This window comes from Lepisosteus platostomus, chromosome 25 (assembly GCF_059453375.1).
Source record: "Lepisosteus platostomus isolate fLepPlt1 chromosome 25, fLepPlt1.hap1, whole genome shotgun sequence".
In the NCBI taxonomy this organism is placed as follows: Eukaryota; Metazoa; Chordata; class Actinopteri; order Semionotiformes; family Lepisosteidae; genus Lepisosteus; species Lepisosteus platostomus.
Genome location: NC_142635.1, coordinates 16,752,501 through 16,773,893, shown reverse-complemented (window position 1 = coordinate 16,773,893; position 21,393 = coordinate 16,752,501). Strand labels below are relative to the sequence as shown.

General features: G+C 56.8%; 1 protein-coding gene and 1 long non-coding RNA gene across 6 annotated transcripts in view; one reads left to right on the top strand and one right to left on the bottom strand.

Annotated features, from left to right (window-relative positions):
• Positions 1 to 2,537: 2,537 nt before the first annotated feature.
• On the bottom strand, positions 2,538 to 5,455 carry LOC148641271 (uncharacterized). Its single transcript, XR_015930400.1, has 2 exons — positions 4,973 to 5,455; positions 2,538 to 3,081 (listed from the first exon to the last, which is right to left on the bottom strand). It is a non-coding gene; the product is annotated as an uncharacterized LOC148641271 (long non-coding RNA).
• Positions 5,456 to 7,142: 1,687 nt separating this feature from the next.
• aplp2 (amyloid beta precursor like protein 2) overlaps positions 7,143 to 21,393 on the top strand; it is a 60,534-nt gene continuing 46,283 nt past the window's right edge. For all 5 annotated transcript variants that reach the window (XM_088619926.1, XM_088619925.1, XM_088619923.1 and 2 more), the window contains exon 1: positions 7,143 to 7,444. In XM_088619926.1, coding sequence (XP_088476052.1) covers positions 7,373 to 7,444 — 72 coding nt within the window. In that variant the 5' untranslated portion in view covers positions 7,143 to 7,372. The remainder of the gene's footprint in view (positions 7,445 to 21,393) is intronic.

Here is a 21,393-nt window from a genome sequence, read left to right as displayed (position 1 = left end):
TTGTGAATCAATAAAGACGTATAAAAATAATCCGATGTTGTTATTTTGCAAATAAGTAAAGCATTTTAAAAAACTAGATTCTCATTGACAGTAAACAAGCCGATCCACCTGGCGCTGCTGGCTTGAACAGCTCTCAGACCCGTGATTAGCTAAACCCCCGAACAGCTCGGGCGGCGATTGGGTGAAGAGTGAGACTCAACACTCTGATTGGGTAAATTGCCACAGCCGAAGTTCCGAGAGCATGTAGACACACAGGTGATGGATGTTCTTCTTGGTCCAAACACTGTAGCCCCGGTTAACCGTGTGTGCTGTGTGAGCACGCTGGATACACAGTAACACATCCATTGGTTTCCAATTACTAATCAATCTAAGAGAAGTTGCACTGAGGTCAAAACTTAATAGCAGACAAAGAATGTCATGGCATCCAAAGCGCGTTCACGACTCCGATAGCATGTCACGATAGGAGTGCGAGCATCAGGATCACATCGCGATACCCATTTCGACTGGGGCATCACTGTCCATATATTAAGTCCATATATCGCGATATGACATACCCTGACAAAACGCCCCCGCCCCACGTCGCGACATGAAGCCCGCATATCGCGATATGACATGCCCCGACAAAATGCCCCACCCCTATGTCGCGACATGAAATGCCCTATATCGCGATATGACCAAAACTGTCAGGCACATATCACGACATGAAATGCCCTATATCGCGATATGACATACCCCGACAAAAATGCCCCGCCCTCATGTCGCGACATGAAATGCTCTATATCGCGATATGACCAACACTGTCAGGCACATGTCGCGACATGAAATGCCCTATATCGCGATATGAAATACCCCGGCAAAAATGCCCCGCCCTCATGTCGCGACATGAAGCCCCTATATTGCGATATGACATACCAGGACAAAATCCCCCGCTCCCATTCGCGACATGCAGTCCATATGTTGCGATAGGACACCCTGACACAATATGCTGACCCCATTATGCGACACAAAGTTCATTTATCGCAACTCGTCCTATCTGGGTATATCATTGTCCTGATATGAGACCTTGGTTGCGACAGCGGTGCCAGGGTGGCATGGAAGCAAGGCGCCATTCGTGATATACACTGCCGCGATATACATGCGATATACATGAGGTCCCTATCATGACATGCTGCGGAGGTCTTGTCCGATGGTATCCCACAGTTACACGTTTGGCAACAGCGTGTCACGGTAGGAAAAGAAAAGGAAAAAAAAATATCAGAAAATAAAAACCATAGATCTCACCATCACGGTGATTTTACATGCATTACAACCACAGGTTTATGTCATAGATGGTTAACTTGTTGTATTATTCACATCTATGTTTATGGATATAGTCTTTGAAATGTTAAGGGTTCGAGCTAAACTGTAACAGAACTCGGCAGACCGGGTCACTGGAGGTCAAAGTCACCGCGCATGGTCCCGTGATCACCGGAAAAACAAGGCGCTATATCTCGAGAACGAAAGCAGCACAAACGCTACTTTCAACGGCACAAACCGGCACAAACGTAGCAGTAACGATTGACGTGGGTTTCATCGTGTGTGATGTGTGTAGGGGGGCAGCTTCACGGAACTTTTACCTCGCCTTTAAATATTCAGCGGACCTGAGCATAACATACCAGAACGTGCAGACACGTAAGGGTTTCAGAGGTTGGAGTAAATGGATCGCAACAAGGATAATATCGAGTGAGGCGCCATAAGAATAAAAACTGCGAAGGTATTAAAATATTACGTTCTGAAGATCTTGTTTGATCCTTCTTGATGCTTTTGAACTTGTATGAAACCCAAATTAGTATTCTATTTTCAATGCCAAAAGACACCTAATTTGGAAATTCGTGACTTCCCAGAAGACTTAACACTGAATTGTTATAGTCGCATTACAGTGCTAACCAAATCATCGTACCAATTCATCTGCTAATAAAAGCGTCAAATACATACTTTCACTTACATATACTTCAGGGCATTTAGAGGCGATATGAATAGTTATCTGTAAAATGCACACCCGCATCTATCCGTCAATATTGTCTCAATGTTATTCATGCATTCCAAACTTGTCATTGTTTACAGGAGAAATCTGAGCTCCTCTGCGTGCTCAGCTCCTGCAGGTGGAGCGTGTATCGAGCCGCTACAAGCAAACGCGCGCACTGCCGCTTGTGCTCGGGAAGCCAGGCTGTCCTCCTCAAAACCCAAGACGCCTGTAGCATCTCATGTGTCTTACTGGTGTCGGGACTGGTCTGGCCATCTACAGAAAAACGTAGATATATGCATTTGTTTCGCCACGTTGGCTAATAAACCAAAAACGCGGCGCTAGAGAGCTCTAAGAGCGTCTGACGACAACGACAGCCAATTAGGCTACGGCTACGCATGCACCGCCCCCTACATTTACATCACTTTCTTATTGGTCACAAAAGATACAGCGAGCCAATCGCAAATCACAAACGATGAAAAAAGCAAACAAGTAACATTAAAAAGCAAATCATGTAACGCAAACAAGAGAAATAAAATCTTCAATTTCTTTGGTCTGATTGGGTAGGCCTGGGATCAATCAGGGTGGGTCTGGGACCAATCAGGGTGGGCCTGGGCCCGTGGCTCCGCCCTGCTCCAGCCCCTCAGCGCTCCAGGCCTGCTCCGCCTGGCCTTGCAGGGAAGACCCGGGGAGAAAGACGAATGGAGCTGCTCTGCTCCCATCTCTTCCCCTTCTCCCCTCTTTCCCAGCCCTACCTCCATCTGTCCCGGCTCTCGGACCCGGGAGCGGTCTTCCTGTCCGCCACTCTCTCGGTGAAGACCCTGGAGCCCAGGAACACGGGTCTCCGGCTTGGGGAGAGGATCCTTTTAAACGCGCGAGAGAGTGTCAGTATTAAACTGTATTAAACTCCTGTGGCTTGCAGGCTCGATTCCGCTGACTGTATTCAATACTGGAGGGATGATGCTCCTGTCCTTCCCGAGACAGCTCACTGGTACCAGTGGCTGGGTTCGGCCCCAACCCAGTCGCTCCACGCGGCCCCTCTGGGTGCACTGTTGTCTGAACAGCAGGCTGGCAGCCCCCTGCAATTAGCAAGATGGGAGTTAATGAGCCTCTAGTCGCTAGGCCTGCAGGAAGCCAGCTGGCGCTGCAGTAATGAAGTCTTCCAGGAACTCTGAAGATCAATTTGTAAAGAGTGACAGGGGCGCATTTCAGCAGAGCCAGGGCTCAGGCTGTCCGGCAGTCGTAAATGTGTGTCAGCATACACAGCACACACCCAGTTATGGGAAAGAGGGCAGTGGCTCTTCACCAATGGCTACAAGAACAGATACTGGGAATCACCTCTGTGATTTCACCTGACTTTCATTTACTCTTTGCCTCACTTATTCTATGACAGCTTCCAGGTGGGGCTGCTGATTGGTGGTGGTGGAGGGGATCCCCATTACCTGTAAAGCGCTTTGAGTGGTGTCCAGAAAATATTGCCACAGTATTGCCACAATATTGTGGTATTGCCACAGTGTGTGCAGTGAGATTGCTCTGTGTGTGTTGTGGTATTGCCACAGTGTGTGCTGTGAGATTGCTCTGTGTGTGTTGCGGTATTGCCACAGTGTGTGCTGTGAGATTGCTCTGTGTGTGCTGTGGTATTGCCACAGTGTGTGCTGTGAGATTGCTCTGTGTGTGTTGTGGTATTGCCACAGTGTGTGCAGTGAGATTGCTCTGTGTGTGTTGCGGTATTGCCACAGTGTGTGCAGTGAGATTGCTCTGTGTGTGTTGCGGTATTGCCACAGTGTGTGCTGTGAGATTGCTCTGTGTGTGTTGTGGTATTGCCACAGTGTGTGCAGTGAGATTGCTCTGTGTGTGTTGCCACAGTGTGTGCTGTGAGATTGCTCTGTGTGTGTTGCGGTATTGCCACAGTGTGTGCTGTGAGATTGCTCTGTGTGTGCTGTGGTATTGCCACAGTGTGTGCTGTGAGATTGCTCTGTGTGTGTTGTGGTATTGCCACAGTGTGTGCAGTGAGATTGCTCTGTGTGTGTTGTGTTAGTGCTAGTGTGTGTGCTGTGGTATTGCCACAGTGTGTGCTGTGAGATTTCCCATTATGTGCTGCTGATACAGTACTCCAACCCCCCCCACACACACTCTTTTTTCCTATTGCACCATTTTAAAAGCGCTGCTTCTCAATGATTGATGCCAAGCCTGCACCAGCCTGGGCCGGGCTGGCCTCTCTCTCTCCTCACGCTCGCCCTGGCTTAGTGATGCTGCTGTCACACCATCCAGCCCTCGCACCTGGGCCCCAGTCCGGCTCCAGCTCTCCAGGCCCGGGTACCCGGGTCCGAAACCCTGCAGACACGCCAGCGCCCTGGTCTGAAGACACGGGGCCGGCCGGCCACCAGGGGGCGACACCTCCCGCCCCGGCGAACGGACAGAAGCAGCAGGACGGGCTCAGCCTCCGCTGCTGCAGACCCTCTCCTCCTCACAGGCGCGGCGCTCGGAGGAAAGAGCAAACCGCCTTCACGCCTGCTGGGCTCGAACCCAGGGACTTCCTCAGCAGCCACAGCGAGCCCCCAGCCTGCTCTGCCCACAACTGCGGATGGGAGGAGCTCTTGTTTACACAGAGGGCTGTGGGAGGGTGCGACAGGAGGCCGTGTGGTGTGGCTGAAGTGTGGTGTGATACTGTGTTTTGGTAACTGACAGTTGCCCTGTCTGAGACAAAGACAGAAACACCCCGACTCCTGTCGCCCCCCTTTCCCAGGCCGGGGGGCAGCGCCCCCTGAGCTCGGGGGGGGGGGGGGGGGGGGGGGTTGAAATGAGTTTCCCTTAATTAAAGAGACTGCGGCCTTCAGAACAGACACACAGACACACAGACACCGCGTCTTCCTGCTGCGCTGCGTGTTCAAGCGCTTCCCGGGGGGGTTGTAGCCGAGCCCCGCCTGTGACCAGGACCGAGCGGACCGGCTGGTCCGAACCGTCACGTACCACACAAGTCCGTCCAGCTCGGCCAATCCCGACTGAGCCCCGCGAGCCGGTCCGCTTCAGTCCCCTCGGCGCGCTGGCTCGGTTCGTGCACAGGCAGACCGCGGAACCGCGATCACGGCCGGGCAGGCGAGAGGACGGAGCAGGTCCCGCTGACGCGCACAGGAAGTCATTCGGGAAGCGCATTCCCCGCAAGCGGGAGGCGCCAAGACTTTCAAAATAAATAAAAATAAAGCTGCGTGCGCTCTGACGGGGCGCCTCCTCTATCAGTCACGTCTTGGAGTCCGCGGAGAGCCGCACAGCCGCCTTGATCAGGGGCGGACAGCGGCTCCCGATCCCGGGCTGCGGGACCGAGGAGCTGCCCGCCTCCCTCTCTCTCCCTGCTCCTCCTTTAAGGGGGGGGTGGGTGCTGCTACCGCCGCCTCTCTCTTTCTCTCCAGCCTCAGCGAAATAACATGGCCGTCTCTCAAGGACACCGCGGTGGCCCCCCGCCTCCCCGGCTCTGGCGCAGTGTTCCAGAGCTGCCGTCACCCCCACCGGCCTCCATACCGCCCCCCTGCCCCCGCCTGCTCTGCCCCGCGCCAGGACTGCCTCTCGCCGCCCAAAGGCTCGGACGGTCCCTAATCGGCCATCTTCTCCTTCCCCGGGGCGTGGGCTTCCCCCACCGAGCTGAAGAACTCTCCCTGTCCGCGGGGCGGATCCGATCGGGATGCCCGAGAGTGGTGTAGGACACTGGGACTGCCTGGGGGGGCCCTGGAGACCTCCGGCCCCGGCTGGGACAGACAAGCTGACCGCGCTGGCAGGGGAGCAGGGTGCTCTCCCAGCACATCTCCTCTGTCTCCGTCCGTCCCCCACACCCACACCAGACCCAGACCCCTAGAGAGCCCCACTAGCTCTGGGAGAGAGCGGTGTGTACCCCCACCTGGATGATGCTCCAGTCCGCTCCCCACACACCAGCTCTCAGTGGGGAGGAGAGCAGAGTGATGAGGCCAGTTCAGAGACGGGGGTTATTAGGAGGCCATGATGGGTAAAGGCCAGGGGGAGATTTGGCCAGGACACTGGGGTAACACCCCTACTCTTCTTGAGAAACACCCCAGGATTGTTAATGACCTCAGAGAGTCAGGACCTCGGTTTTATGTCTCATCTGAAGGACGGTGCCTGTTTACAGTACAGTGTCCCCATCACTGTACTGGGGCATTAGGACCCACACAGACCCCAGGGTGAGCGCCCCCTGCTGGCCCCACTGACACCTCTTCCAGCAGCAGCCTTAGCGGAGGGTACTGGGTGGTCTGGGGGGCCCTTGCAGAGAGGTCTGTGTTGTAGGCACTTGAGCACTGCTAGCTGTCTGGTCTGGCTGTGGGTGTGCCAGTGGGTCTGGGAGATGAACCGAGGGTAGAGGGCACCACTGACCTGCAGGATCGCCAGGCGGGGGACTGGGGCGTGCACCTGGCTCCTCAGGCTGATCACAAGAGAGACGCCCTCTCCTCCAGGTGTCTGTGAAGACACACCGCGGCGCCCCCCACCCAGGGGAGACGCGCCGCTGGCCTGCAGTCACTGCGCCGCCCAGGCCGGGCTGATGACCCTGATCCGCACACAGACACGGCTCTCACGCAGCTCAGTGTGTCCTGAACACACACTCACCTCTGGCAGTGGTGGGGTCTTTGCCTGGGCGCCCTGTTCTTCTGAGATAAGCGGATTGCACTTGAGAAACAGGAACAGGACATGGCATCGTTTAAAGGGATCGGTTCGGGGGGCTCTGTGTTCCGTGTACCTCCATACTCCTGAGTGCTTGTGCAGCACATCAAAGTCACCCAGGGAACAAGACAGCCGGTCATTTCCCCATTTCACACCCCCGCTGCGCATCGGAGCTGGAAAGATCGGCCAGGGGGCTGTTCTCCCCGGAGGGCGCAGGGCAGGCGGGGTTCACAGGCGTGATTCAGACCCCGGAGCAGCCAGCGCGTCTCTGGCCAGGAGCACACACCGGGGGCTCACTAGTTCACCAAGCGGCCGCGATCGCCATCAGAGCTGTGCAGCTCCGGCCACCTCTGTCCTCCAGCGCGGGCGAGCGGGCGGGGGCGGGGCCGGCAGCAGCGGGGGCGGGGCGGCGGGCGGTGACGCCAGTTCCGGGGGGCGGGCGCGCCCGGCCGGGGAGCAGGAGCCGCCGCCTAGCGGCGCCGCGGCTCAGAGGCGCGCAGCGACTGAGGCGACAGGCTGGATCTGCAGGCGAGGTACCGGCTCCGACCGCACACGGACACGGACTGGTCCAGCGCAGGGCACACACTGCAGCCCCGGGAGGCTTCTTCGAAGAGGAGAGATTTTCTCTGAGGACTTGCGTGTATTTCGGGTTCCTAAAGGATTTTTTGTTCGTTTTCCCGGAGAGACCGCGGGACGACGGCTGCGACGATGGGCTCATTCCCGGTGATTTCGGTCCTGTTTCTAGGCGTCGCGGTCCCGGCTCTGGCCGGGTACATCGAGGTAAGTGTCCTCCCCCTCGCTGTGGGGACTCGTGTGTGCTGCGAGGGCGCTACGCGGGGCTGGGGCCGCTCCGTTATAAAATCCCAGATTTCAGCACCTGCAGGTCCCGGACCGCGGACCGGGCTGCGCCCTGCCTGTCCCGCCGCCGGGGCTGCGGCTGGAGAAGATGCTGCGCTTGTCTGGGGGCGCTGTGGGGGCTCACCGCCCGCCAGGGGACACCGAGCCAGCTGGGCTCTGGGCAGCAGGAGCTGTGTGTGTGTCCCCAGTCGGGGGCTCTGGGCAGCAGGAGCTGTGTGTGTGTCCCCAGTCTGGGGCTCTGGGCAGCAGGAGCTGTGTGTGTGTCCCCAGTCGGGGGCTCTGGGCAGCAGGAGTAGTTCTGCGTGTGTCCAGTCTGGGGCTCTGGGCAGCAGGAGCTGTGTGTGTGTCCAGTCGGGGGCTCTGGGCAGCAGGAGCAGCTCTGCGTGTGTCCAGTCTGGGGCTCTGGGCAGCAGGAGCAGCTCTGCGTGTGTCCAGTCTGGGGCTCTGGGCAGCAGGAGCTGTGTGTGTGTCCCCAGTCGGGGGCTCTGGGCAGCAGGAGTAGTTCTGCGTGTGTCCAGTCTGGGGCTCTGGGCAGCAGGAGCTGTGTGTGTGTCCAGTCGGGGGCTCTGGGCAGCAGGAGCAGCTCTGCGTGTGTCCAGTCTGGGGCTCTGGGCAGCAGGAGCAGCTCTGCGTGTGTCCAGTCTGGGGCTCTGGGCAGCAGGAGCAGCTCTGCGTGTGTCCAGTCTGGGGCTCTGGGCAGCAGGAGCAGCTCTGCGTGTGTCCAGTCTGGGGCTCTGGGCAGCAGGAGCAGCTCTGCGTGTGTCCAGTCTGGGGCTCTGGGCAGCAGGAGCAGCTCTGCGTGTGTCCAGTCTGGGGCTCTGGGCAGCAGGAGCAGCTCTGCGTGTGTCCAGTCTGGGGCTCTGGGCAGCAGGAGCAGCTCTGCGTGTGTCCAGTCTGGGGCTCTGGGCAGCAGGAGCAGCTCTGTGTGTGTCCAGTCTGGGGCTCTGGGCAGCAGGAGCTGTGTGTGTGTCCAGTCTGGGGCTCTGGGCGGCAGGAGTAGTTCTGTGTGTCCCCAGTCTGGGGCTCTGGGCGACAGGAGCTCTGTGTGTGTCCAGTCGGGGGCCCTGGGCAGCAGGAGCTGTGTGTGTGTCCAGTCGGGGGCTCTGGGCGGCAGGAGTAGTTCTGCGTGTGTCCAGTCTGGGGCTCTGGGCGGCAGGAGCTCTGTGTGTGTCCAGTCAGGGGCCCTGGGCAGCAGGAGCTGTGTGTGTGTCCAGTCTGGGGCTCTGGGCAGCAGGAGCTGCGTGTGTGTCCAGTCTGGGGCTCTGGGCGGCAGGAGCTCTGTGTGTGTGTCCAGTCTGGGGCTCTGGGCAGCAGGAGCTCTGTGTGTGTCCAGTCGGGGGCCCTGGGCAGCAGGAGCTCTGTGTGTGTCCAGTCGGGGGCCCTGGGCAGCAGGAGCTCTGTGTGTGTCCAGTCGGGGGCCCTGGGCAGCAGGAGCTCTGTGTGTGTCCAGTCTGGGGGTCTGGGCGGCAGGAGCTGTGTGTGTGTCCAGTCTGGGGCCCTGGGCGGCAGGAGTAGTTCTGCGTGTGTCCAGTCTGGGGCCCTGGGCAGCAGGAGTAGTTCTGCGTGTGTCCAGTCTGGGGCTCTGGGCGGCAGGAGTAGTTCTGCCTGTGTCCAGTCTGGGGCTCTGGGCGGCAGGAGCTCTGTGTGTGTCCAGTCGGGGGCCCTGGGCACTCAGACAGACCCAGGGAGTCTCCTCACGCTCCAGCGCTGCGTCATGGCTGTTCAGCGAGTCCCCAGGCTGGAGCTCAGTCCACTTCCGTTCCTCTTCCTGCTGCAGGGGAAGGAGAGTTCGCTTGTACAGTGCCTTTGAATAATAATGATGATTGTTTTCTATACGGTGGGCATAGAAAGTCACCACCCCTTTCAAAATGTTCACCTTTGGTTGCCCTAAAGCCCAAAAAGACAAATACAATCATTTTCCAGTTATATTTACACATTGTACCTTGCAACATCCAAGTGAAAAAAGAAAGCACAATTTCTGAAAAAAACCAGTAGGATAACTGGGTTGGATTAGAGAACACGCCCCCGAGTTAATACTGGATGGAAACACCTTTTGCTTGAAGTACAGCCTTGAGTCTGTTTGGATACATTTCTACCTACTTTGCACACCTAGAGGGAGGAATATTTGCCCATTCCTCCTTACAGAGTTGTTCAGGCTCAGTCAAGCCGCGTGGTGACCGTTGATGGACTGCCTTCAAGTCATTCCCAAGATTCTCACTGGGATTGAGGTCGGGGCTCTGGCTAGGCCACTCCAGGACACTCGCCTTCCTGTCCTTCAGCCACTGTACGCTTGCTCTGGGTCATCGTCATGTTGACAGGTGAACCATCTTCCCGTGTTCAACTTCCTGGCTGAGGGTTTTCTTCAGGAATTTGCCCGTGTTTTGCACCACCCTTCTTCCCTTCCGTCCTGACAAGTGCCCCAGTCCCAGCGGGAGAGAAACAGCCCCACGGCAGGATGCTGCCCCCCCCTCGTGCTTCACTGGAGGAGTGGTGCTCTTCGGATGGGAACGGATTGGGTTTTCGACAAACGTACCGTTGTGCACTTTGGCCAAAAGGTTTGATTTTGGTCTCATCTGACCACAGCAGCTTTAAAGAGCCTTTTAGCAAAACCAACCTGATGTGGCTTTTTTTCTTGCCACCCTCCCATACAGGCCAGATGTGCGGAGCGCTTGCGATATTGGTGTCACATGCACACAATGACCAGTCTTGGTCATAAAGGCCTGTAGCTCCTTCGAAGTTGCCATCGGCCTCCTTCTTGCTCACTCATCCAGCTTGGAGGGACGGCCTGATCTAGGCAAAGTCTGGGTGGTGCCACACGCCTTCCACTTCTGAATGATGCTCTTGGCCGTGCTCCATGGGATACCTCAAGCCTTTGAAATCTTTTTAGACCATCTCCTGATGTGCCTTTCCACAACTTTGTCTCAAAGTTCTTTTGAAAGCACCTTTCCACCCATAGTGGATTCTTTGCTTTGAAATGCACTTCCAAACAGTGGAAACCTTTCCAAACAGCTGCTTTTATTCTGAGCTAATCAAAATCACCACAGTTGATCACAGGTGGGAGCCAATTAGTTTGTTGTGTGATCTGTAAGGTGATTGGTTATACCTGAGCAAGTTTACAAATGCAATTATAAGGGGGGTGTTACTGTTTTCATAAATTACTTCATTTTCAGAATGTTTTAGAATTTTATTTTCACCTGGCTAAAGTGGGTTACTAATAAAAATGGAACAAGCCTATTTTAATTTGTTTTTATTTCCAGAGTGTCATACAACAAAAAGGTACACATTTTGAAAGCGGGTGGTGACTTTCTATACCCACTGTAGTGTCTTTGAATAATAATAATAATACTTTTATATAGCACCTTTGAATAAGAATAAGACTTTGTTTTATATAGCGCCTTTGAATAAGAATAAGACTTTGTCTTATATAGCGCCTTTGAATAATAATCAGACTGTCTTATAAAGCTCGTTTGAATGTGTCTACTCAAGTCTCTTACCAGGAGAGTGTAGAAAGTAAAGACAGCAGAGCTCACCGCGTGCGCAGAGGGGGACAGGAGGGTGTGGGCTGATGGTGAGGAGGGACAGGGGCTCCCGGCTGTCCTGTGCTCTTGTCCGGCGCGGCCGCTCTCCGAGAGAGCGGTCTCCGCTCACCCAGGGGGCCCGGCTCGCCTGGCTACTTCATGAGCCTGCCCGGGCAGGCGCTGAGGCGGCTTCGCCAGGCGCCAGTGACCAGCGTCTCCCTGGTCTGGGCAGCGGGGCCTTGCTTCACCCTCCCTGGCCCCTCTGGGCAGAGCTGGAACTGGCGCGCCCTGCGTGATCGTCTGCGGCAGGCCCTGCCGCTCGCTGTGCTGGAGGACTTGGACTTAGGCCCGTGCATTTCCCGTTGTGGATGTTGTGAGTTAGAAAACTAAATACAAACGCGCGGCTTATTATTCCACATGCCAGTTAAATGTTCTTCTATATAATTATAGCTCATGCAGCATTACTGCTCTTAAGAGTTTCATCAGCGGTTTGGCTGGTAATTGTCATCCGAGAAGGAAAATAACATTCCCATCATGAAAAAGTGCTCTGATGTGTAATACAGTGATATATATACAGTATGTGGGATTTTACTGGAGGGATTTCTAACGCGTCTGAGCGAGCTTTTCAACTACCTTATCTGGCCTGCTGGAACAGAACCTGCCCTTATCAGGCGCAGATAAAGCGCCTCGGGCTCTGATTCAGTTGTGGGTAGAGTGAATTTCCCTGAACCCTGAAGGAGGCCTGTCCTGAGCTGGGTGTTGGCTGTGTGCTCCTGGTCTTGTGTGTACATCGGGGTTGGCCAGCACAGGTTTAGACTCTCTCTCACACCCTCACACACCCTCTCTCACCCACTCTCACACACCCTTGTGCAGGGGTAGAGTAGGGCACGGAGAGCAGTGTGTCGAGTGTGGAGGTGGGAGGGGTGCAGGAAGACTGAGGCATGTCAGGGCTTCTCTCTGGATCAGGAGGGACTTTTCTCATTAGCAGCCTTTCTGAGGAGAATTTGAAGATGGTGTGTGGTTATTTAGAGCTGAGATCACTTTTCCATGAGCTTGCGAGCTTCTGAGCTTTTCCAGTAGCGTCTGAGAGAGATCCTCTCGGCTCCTGGTGTTCACACAGATGAAGCTCCGTGCTTCCGGGTGCAGCTCTGGGCAGCTCGGTCTCCAACAAGTCACAGGTCTCCCCACAGCCCGGCTTAGACACAAACACACTTCTCATTGTTTGTGAGCCGTTTGTTTTTTTGTAAATCCCTGCAAATCTGCAGGCCGGAACGGTCTGGTCTCGGTCTGACCGAAAGAAATGAAAGAAGGCTTTGATGTCAGCAGTACCTCTCCCCCCCCGACTCCGCCTCGTGTGACCTCCTCCTCCTGGACACGTGGGCAGAATAGACCAGGGGTCCCCTGAGAAAAACAGGGTGCTCCCCAGGCGCCTCGCTCTGTATAACAGCTGATTGAGTTGGAGCGCACCTCGTGTCTGGTGTGGAGCTGGACTGTCACCGTCCTCCAGGAGTGAACCCAGAGACGGGTGAGGGGCTGGGCTCACGAGCCGCTGACAGTGGGCCGGTGCAGCCGGAGGAAGGGAGCACATCGCCGCTAGTGGGGGCTGTCCTGAGGTCCCTTCGTTGTGAGCTCATGATTCGGGCCTCGGGATCAGCTGCAGGGCTCAGGCCCCGTCTGCTTCCATGGGTCAGGGTCTGAGTTCACCTCCCTCTCAGCGCCCCCTGCAGGGCGGGGCCCGGGGGTCATTCTGGGTGAAAGGCGCTGTCGGCGCAAAGATGATCGTTGTTCCCGGGAATCCGTGATGCCCGCGCGCCGCGGTGTACAGCGCAGTGCAGATGCCAGCCTGGCGCTGGGAATCCCAGGGCTGCTCCAGACTGCCCTCCCCTCCCCACCCTCTGGAGAGTCTCACACTGGATTCTGGGTCTGTCCGGGGAGCCCCCTCGCTCGTTATGGACGGACAGCGAAGGGGCTCTCGACTGGCCCACGACACTCGGGATTGTCCACGCCGAGGAGCGGGGCATGGGCTGGCCATCCCAGCACCCCTGGAGCCCCCTCAACTCAATTCAATTCATTTTTATATAGCGCCTTTCACAAGGTTGCCCCAAGGCGCTTAACAAAGCAAGTGACCATACATGTTGTGAATACAGAACAGAAATGGCCAGAAGACAACGGAGGAGAGGAACCAAAAACTCCTCAGTAAGGAGGAAAAAAACCTCTAGGGGTCAAAGGTCAGCTGGCTGTCCAACCCCTCTGGGCATGCTAACGTGATATCATTAAACAAAGGAATAAAGGAATAAGGACGTGTGGGGAGGAGAATAGCATAGTTTGGTCAGAACAGATGTATCTACCTGGTGGGCCAGCACAGAGACACACAGTGGCAGGTACAGCAGCACCAGCAGCCAGGGTTGCAGAAGGCCCTCGTGCCGCAGGACCGATCCCCAGTGAGTGGATACGCTGCCTCCCCAGCACCAGGAAACACATGACCGAACTGCAGGACAGACGCCAGGAGGATCTGAAGGAATGTGCTGGAATTCACCTGCTGGAGTGCTTCCGCTCAGCACAGTGGCCCACAGCATCAGTCCGAGAGGACAGAGGGACGTCCTGTATTCCAGCATCGGACCCTCGGGCACGTCCCAGTGGAACAGCATCAGTGGAATGAGGCCCTGCCTCAACTGTGGCTCACCTGTGGGCAGAGGAACAAACAGCACCCAAAAGTAATTATACCTCTTTAGTCGTGGTAACTTACCATAACCCACTGGTGTGATTCAAGTCAGAAGGGACTGTGAGGAAATAATACAGCAGAATTATCCTCAATGACGTTTGTGTTTTCCTGTTGCACTGTTAGCGGAGTATTTCCACACTTGTGAATTCCCAGACCCGCTGGGCTCTGGTTCCTCTCTGGCGTTTCCCTGTCAATCTGTGCTCAGAAGCACAAGCGCAGTCACACTGTGAGTGAACGTGCGTCTGCGTGGATTAGTGTGAAGCAAGTGGAGCTGAAACCTTTAACCCAGTGGGCAAGTTTGTTCTCGAAAAGATGGATCATCTATCCAGATGTTCCACGGTATGCTCCCGAATCAATTCCTGGATATCCCAGCCGTCAGCAGATACAGACGCCAATCCTGCTGCTCCGGTGTCGGAAGGAGGCTGTGGAAAAACAAACAGGAGTCACTGCAAACGCCAGGAGCCCGTGCTGCTGTAGTGAACGTCTGTTTGAGAGGTCCTGTAGGCCGGACACCCCCTGTCCGAACAGGCCCGGGACACAGCTGGAAACCACAGGAGAGGCCTGGGACGAGCGCAGCGTGAGACAGACAGGCAGGGGTCCAGACCCCCCAGACAAAGTGTCACGCCCTGGCCTGGGAGCTCACTGTGAACATCTCCCGGGCTCTCGGCCTTGTTTCCCTCTGGCGACCCCGGTCCCTCCGGATGCTTCCCTGGGCCGCCAGGAGCGGTCATCATGTCTACGTGACGCTCGGAGCACGGGACCCCAGAATAATCCGGCAAGGAATGTGGAGCGCTAACCCGCCTCCATGGGGAGGCTGCCGTCTCGGGATTTTGAGCTTCTCGCGAGGGCCGTGGTGAAACAGGGAACTCCCGGGGTCACGTTCGGGGAGCGCCCCCCGGAGGATGTCGAGGGAGGGGGTGCATCCCATCCGGCCCGCTGGGCCTCCGCGAGGTGATCGATCCAGGGGTCTCGGTGCCGAAGGAAGCGGGGGTCCCGGCTTCTGTGGTAAGATCGGGAAGCTCGTTCCAGACTTTCGGGGGGTGAAAGGAAGACGGGTCCTGTTCTCAGTCTCCCGAGCACGCGGTTTCAGGTCCGCTGCTGAGGCTGGCCCTGACGGAGCTCTGGGGGTCCTGGGCTGGCCCCTCCAGTGGGGGTCTGCAGAGCTGCGCCGCCTGTAGCTGCCCTCAGCGGAGGCCAGGAAGGAAGCAGCCCGCAGTGCCCAGGCAGCGTGTCCCGGCCGATGCCCGCCTGCCGATGCCCGAGGACTCCCTGGGTGCTGGCTGGCGTGTAGGGGGAGGCCTGCGTGCACGCTTTGGGCTGGGTGTGCCGATCGCAGTTTTGCAGTGGGACCCGGCGTCGGGGCTGCAGGCCAGCGGCGGTGCTGGGAGGCGCTGCTCTCCTGCTGGGAAGGGTGGAAACGAGGGCCGGCTCCCTGCCGCGGGGGGGGCTGTGTGGGATGACTCATCCTGCGCGCTCGTTTGTCTCTCTCAGAGAGACAAAGGCGAGAGGGCACGAGTACTTCATCTTGAATATTCAGGCCCTGGGTGCCCGGAGGAGCTCGGAGGAATTCAGAGAGCCTGGTCAGCTTTTGCAAGAGTTCACTGCCCTTCGCGGCTTGTTTTTCTCCTGTCTCAAGTGGAGTAAAAGGTTTAAAAACAAGCACAGGATCAGCATATTTAAGGTCCAAATTCCTGGATTCCTCAGTTATTCATGGTGTGTTTCTGTGTGGAAAAGCCCCTCTTTGTTCTTCAGTTACTGTAATAGCTGACACAGAGCCGTTCTCCCAGAGACATCATCCGCTCGGACAGCTGGGTTTACCACTGAATTCTGGGTAAAGTACCTTCCTCAGGGGCACAGCAGCAGGAGGCTCTCCTGGATTTGAACCCCCAACCCTCCAGTTGGGAATCCAGTAGCTGTGCCACTGCTTCCTCACTTCTGTCCTTTGAGACAGGTCATCCCCGCGCTCAGGAGACTTGTGGAGTGGCGCGGAACAGCCCGGATTAAAGCGATTAATGCTCAAACCGCAGGAAACACTGGAGGGACCTGGATTTGATCGATCAGCGCTCCGTGGGAGGAAACAAAAAGCTAATTGATCCAGGGAGAGACATTATCTGCGCGTGTGTTTTTTGCCGGGTGCAAATCTCTCTCGTCGCCTCCTCCTGCTGGTGCAGCTCACGTCCTGGGAAGAAGGAGGCAGGGGATCAGAGGGCTGGGACGGACTGATTGCAAAGCTGTGACAACTTCGGGTCTCGAGGGCTTCTTTAAAGCCCACAGCTGCTGCTCCTCGGGCTGCAGCACAGGAGCGGTGTGTTTGTCCAGTGGGGGCTGCCTGTGCTTTCAACACGCAGGCAAACCACTCCAGCATCGGACCCTCGGGCACGTCCCAGTGGAACAGCATCAGTGGAATGAGGCCCTGCCTGAATCCACTGACTCAACTGTGGCTCACCTGTGGGCAGAGGAACAAACAGCACCCAAAAGTAATTATACCTCTTTAGTCGTGGTAACTTACCATAACCCACTGGTGTGATTCAAGTCAGAAGGGACTGTAAGGAAATAATACAGCAGAATTATCCTCAATGACGTTTGTGTTTTCCTGTTGCACTGTTAGCGGAGTATTTCCACACTTGTGAATTCCCAGACCCGCTGGGCTCTGGTTCCTCTCTGGCGTTTCCCTGTCAATCTGTGCTCAGAAGCACAAGCGCAGTCACACTGTGAGTGAACGTGCGTCTGCGTGGATTAGTGTGAAGCAAGTGGAGCTGAAACCTTTAACCCAGTGGGCAAGTTTGTTCTCGAAAAGATGGATCATCTATCCAGATGTTCCACGGTATGCTCTAGAATCAATTCCTGGATATCCCAGCCGTCAGCAGATACAGACGCCAATCCTGCTGCTCCGGTGTCGGAAGGAGGCTGTGGAAAAACAAACAGGAGTCACTGCAAACGCCAGGAGCCCGTGCTGCTGTAGTGAACGTCTGTTTGAGAGGTCCTGTAGGCCGGACACCCCCTGTCCGAACAGGCCCGGGACACAGCTGGAAACCACAGGAGAGGCCTGGGACGAGCGCAGCGCGAGACCCCCCAGACAAAGTGTCACGCCCTGGCCTGGGAGCTCACTGTGAACATCTCCCGGGCTCTCGGCCTTGTTTCCCTCTGGCCTGTGTCCTGTGAGCTCCTGAGGGGGAGAAGAAGACAGGGAACTGCCGGCCGGAGAGGACAGAGGAATTCCGTTCCCAGTTCACATCCTGCCTCCCAGTCTGGAGCGCTGGGTCTGCTCCCCACAGGGGAGGCCTGCTGTCCTTTACGTATTCTTCTTCATGGAAGATCTTTCCTGGGGAGTGTCGAGAGTCAGTGTCCCGCAGCGTGTCCTGGGTCGCTGTGTCCAAACCTGCCTCGCTGTACCCCAGCATGCTCGGCTGTCAGAGCCCAGGCGGCCAGGCTGGTTGTGCTGATCGTTCCTGGTGAGGTCAGTCAGCCAGCCTTCCCCCCTCTCGGAAGAGCAACAGGAAGAGGAAGAGGAAAGGTGGGGCTGCCAACAGAAAAACCAGAGGTTTTTAGATACAAAGTTCAGGCTCAGTGACCACAGCCTGAACACAGACAGACACAGCCTGGACACAGACACCGGGCACAGGCAGACCTGGCTGACCAGAGAGGACCGGCTCGGTGATCACAGCCTGGACACAGAGACTGGACACAGGCTGACCTGGCTGTCCAGAGAGGACCGGCTCAGTGACCACAGCCTGGACACAGAGACTGGACACAGGCTGACCTGGCTGTCCAGAGAGGACCGGCTCAGTGACCACAGCCTAAATACAGCCAGAAATATGACAGGATTAGATTTACTTCCCCAAATAAACCTCATCCCAGAATTCCTACACCCGAGAGAATGTCCTGCTGGAAGAAGAAACTCAGCGGACCTGCAGCCCAGTGTGCGATCTCCTGTCCCAGCCTGCGGGACAGAGGGTGAGCCTCTCAGTAGCTGGAGATCGCTGCTGATTTGGCAACACTAATCCAACTGCTGCTGCTGGCTCCTTGAGTCTGGACGTGCCTCTCTGGCCCTCGTGCCCGCGGCTCCTGCTGCAGCGGCTCTGTGAGCACGCGGCCCTGCGGGGCTGATCTGTCCTTCGCTGCGCGGCCTCACGTGGGCCGGAGCCGTCGCGGTGGATTGGGAGCGCGCGGGGAGGGGAGGCCGAGGGGCAGCGGAGAGGCGCCGCGGCCGCCACCTGCTCCCGGGGGATCCTGAGTTGGGATTCTTGGAAGGGGGGGAATGGCCGAGGTAGGGTGCCGGGAAGTAGTCCACGCTCTGAGGGCTTTGAGCTCTGTTTCCAGGTACTGGGGCTGCAGGCGTGACTTGTCCCAGAGAAGCAGAAATAAAAACTCATTGCGTGCTGTTTTGAATCCACGTCTGTCAATGCAAATCTACTCAAAACAGGGAAGCGAGCTAGAAACATCCAGCACCCAGCGCTGCCTGATACCGGAGAGCCTGCGGGCTCGTAAAACCTTAAACGGATCAGACTGCTGCGCTGGGGGGGGTGATCTGCTGCCCTGTCGCGGCCGAGCTGTTTTGCTCATCCCCATCTCTGGTTCTCGAGCGAGCAGGTGACTCCCCTCCCGCTGCCTGCCGGTCGCGGCCCCAGCCTCCAGCCCTGTCCTCCTCCTGCGTGACGAGCGCTGAGCCTCCGCGCTCTCGGGGACACGGGCGTTGCTGTTGTCGACGCATGTCGCAATGTTACAGAGAATTAAATTTGTGGAAACGCTTTGACAAATGATGTCGCAACGTTCATGTCTGGAGAACATGGCGTGTGGGATTGCCGAACACATTGGCACTGAGCTTGCAGTTTGACTTCCTGCCTGGGCTCTGGACCGGCCACGCAGGGCTTCCTTCCTGCTCTCTGTGCTCCCCTGGCACAGCCCTCTTGCTCTGGAGGGCCGAGCACGCTGAGCTCTTGAACCCGGGGCCACAGGGCCTGTGGGCGTCGCCAGACCAGCTGCCCCGAGCTCCCACCATGCTATAAAGTGATATCTGAGGCGGCAGTGCGCTCCGAGCTCTGGCCTGTGCCCTGGGATGCTCTAGCTGTGCCTGTGGAGCAGTAGAGACGCTGCTGTACCGTACAGGAGGCTCCAGCTCTCCACCGCCAATGCGAATTCGGTGCCTCCATCACCGCTGACTCACCTGCGCACTGCCAGACAACTCACAGCCCGACCCCCCCGCAAGCACGCGCCGGCCGCCCCAGCCCAGGGGAGGAGCCCACATTATCGCTGGAGCTGTCTAAGCGCTGCGGTATGCGAGCCCCTGGGGCACGTTTTCTCTTCAGCACAGCCCTGGTATCTGTGTTGCCGAGCTTCTTTGTGTAAATAAACTTAAACCTCAGACGCCGAGATCCCTTCGGGGGCAAAGGAGAGGAAATCTCACTGGATGAAGCAGAGGGAGGGAGACGAGACCCGGAGGAACGAGCAGAGATACAGTCTGGTGTCCAGGACTGCTCACCCTGCCATCACTACTGGGGCACCTGTGTGAACGCTAACCAGGGGAAGGGCCTGCCGTACGGAGCACAGCGTCCTGAGCGTTCAAACATGCATGTCTGTGCTTAATGAAATCATTTCACTTGTACATGTGAGCAGTTAAACTTGAAAACCAAATAACACAGTTCTTCACTCGGGGTCGTGGGGTGAGACAGGGCTGCAGGCTGAGCCCAGCACCGTTCATTATCTCTATCAATGGGTTAGCAGAGGTGTGGAAACAGCTGGCAGCTCCTGGCCTCACACTAGAGTCAGACCTGGGTGCTGCCAGCCCATCTGGACCCAGAACAGGGTCAGCAGCAGGGCCTGGCTCTGCTGGAGCAGGACTGTCAGACCTGGGCACTGACAGCCCATCTGGACCCAGAACAGCACAGCCTGGCACTACTGGAGCAGGACTGTCAGACTATAAATGAACTAGAACGGCCCCTATAAATGCGAAGTAAGAATAAAAATGTAAATATTCTGCAGCTTGTTATTACTTTGGCAACACACAGTTGTGAAAATCAGTTGTGACAATACCTTTCTCTGAATTTGAAAGGTAGAGCAGAGAGAGGAGACAGCACAGAGGAGCAGGGAGAAAGGAGGCACAGCGCAGAGGAGCAGGGAGAGAGGAGACACAGCACAGAGGAGCAGGGAGAGAGCAGACACAGCGCAGAGGAGCAGGGAGAGAGGAGACACAGCGCAGAGGAGCAGGGAGAGGGGAGACAGCGCAGAGGAGCAGGGAGAGGGGAGACACAGTGCAGAGGAGCAGGGAGAAAGGAGACACAGTGCAGAGGAGCAGGGAGAAAGGAGACACTGTGCAGAGGAGCAGGGAGAGGGGAGACAGCACAGAGGAGCAGGGAGAAAGGAGACACAGTGCAGAGGAGCAGGGAGAAAGGAGACACTGTGCAGAGGAGCAGGGAGAGAGGAGACAGCGCAGAGGAGCAGGGAGAGAGGAGCCAGAGCAGGCTGGGGTTGTGAGGGGGCAGGAGAGAGGAGGAGAGTCAGTCGAGAGCACCTGTCTTGTCAGGAGCTCATTGGATGGGCCGGGTGAAACGACAGGAAGGTGATGTGAAGGGCTGGATCCCGCTGTCCTCTCCCTCTCTCTGTCTCTGCTGTTTTTCTCTCTATTTTTATCGGGAACATCTGGCGGCGGTGATGTCAGGGGCTGTAATCCGCTCACAGCCCAAGCGGGACAGTAAGCTGGGATAGAGAGGGCTGGCAGGGGTCGGCGGGGGGGGGAGTGAGGTTGATTCTTTTTTACCCCACCCACTACCCACTACCCCATCAGGCCCCACAGCCAGAGTGCTCGAACCGGGGACAAGCGACCGGGCCGAGACTCTTCCCCGAGACTGTCGGTAGCCCCTCATCTTATTGGGGGAGTAAGATCACAGGACCACCAGGTCGAGAGATCGAGAGATCGAGAGAGAGGTTACGGAGGAGAGCTGCTCTTCAGCTCATCCAGCCAGCACTCGGTAGCTCACTGATCCAGGAGAACTGGCTCCTCGTTCCAAAACAAGGGTCAAACACGGGCGGCCGAAGAGGCTACTCTCTGTGTCATTGACCTCTTCGTTGGGAAGCAAGAAAGATTCTAGGCCCCTTCGTTACAACCACAGAATTGAAATCGAGGAATATCACATCGGGCAGCATGGTGGCCTGTGGTCAGCATTGCTGCCCGACAGGACTGGGGTCCCGGGTTCGAATTCCTGGGGTGCTGTCTGCGTGGAGTCTGCATGTTCTCCCTGTGTTGGTGTAGGTTTCCTCCAGGTGCTCCAGTTTCCTCCCACAGTCCTGCTGGTGGGTTAAACTGGCCCTGGCGTGAGTGTGTGTGTTTCTGTGTCTGCGCGCGCCCTGTGTCCAGCGTCCAGCGTGAACCCTAGCTGGGACAGACTCCGGTTCCCCTGGGTCAAATAATGCAGTTAGAAAAAGGGGTGGATATTACGTGAAAACTGTGCGATTCCGTTCTCCTGAGGCCGCAGTCAGGCGGCTGCGTGCGTGACTGGTCCCCAGCACGGTGTGGGGAAGGGGGACTCTGCGGCAGGATCGGTGCGCCTCGGCCCAGCCCAGGACCTGCGGCTGCCATCTCTCCTGGACTGTTCAGGCATGCGCCTCTGTAGTCCCAGCCCCCCAGCCCCCTCTCC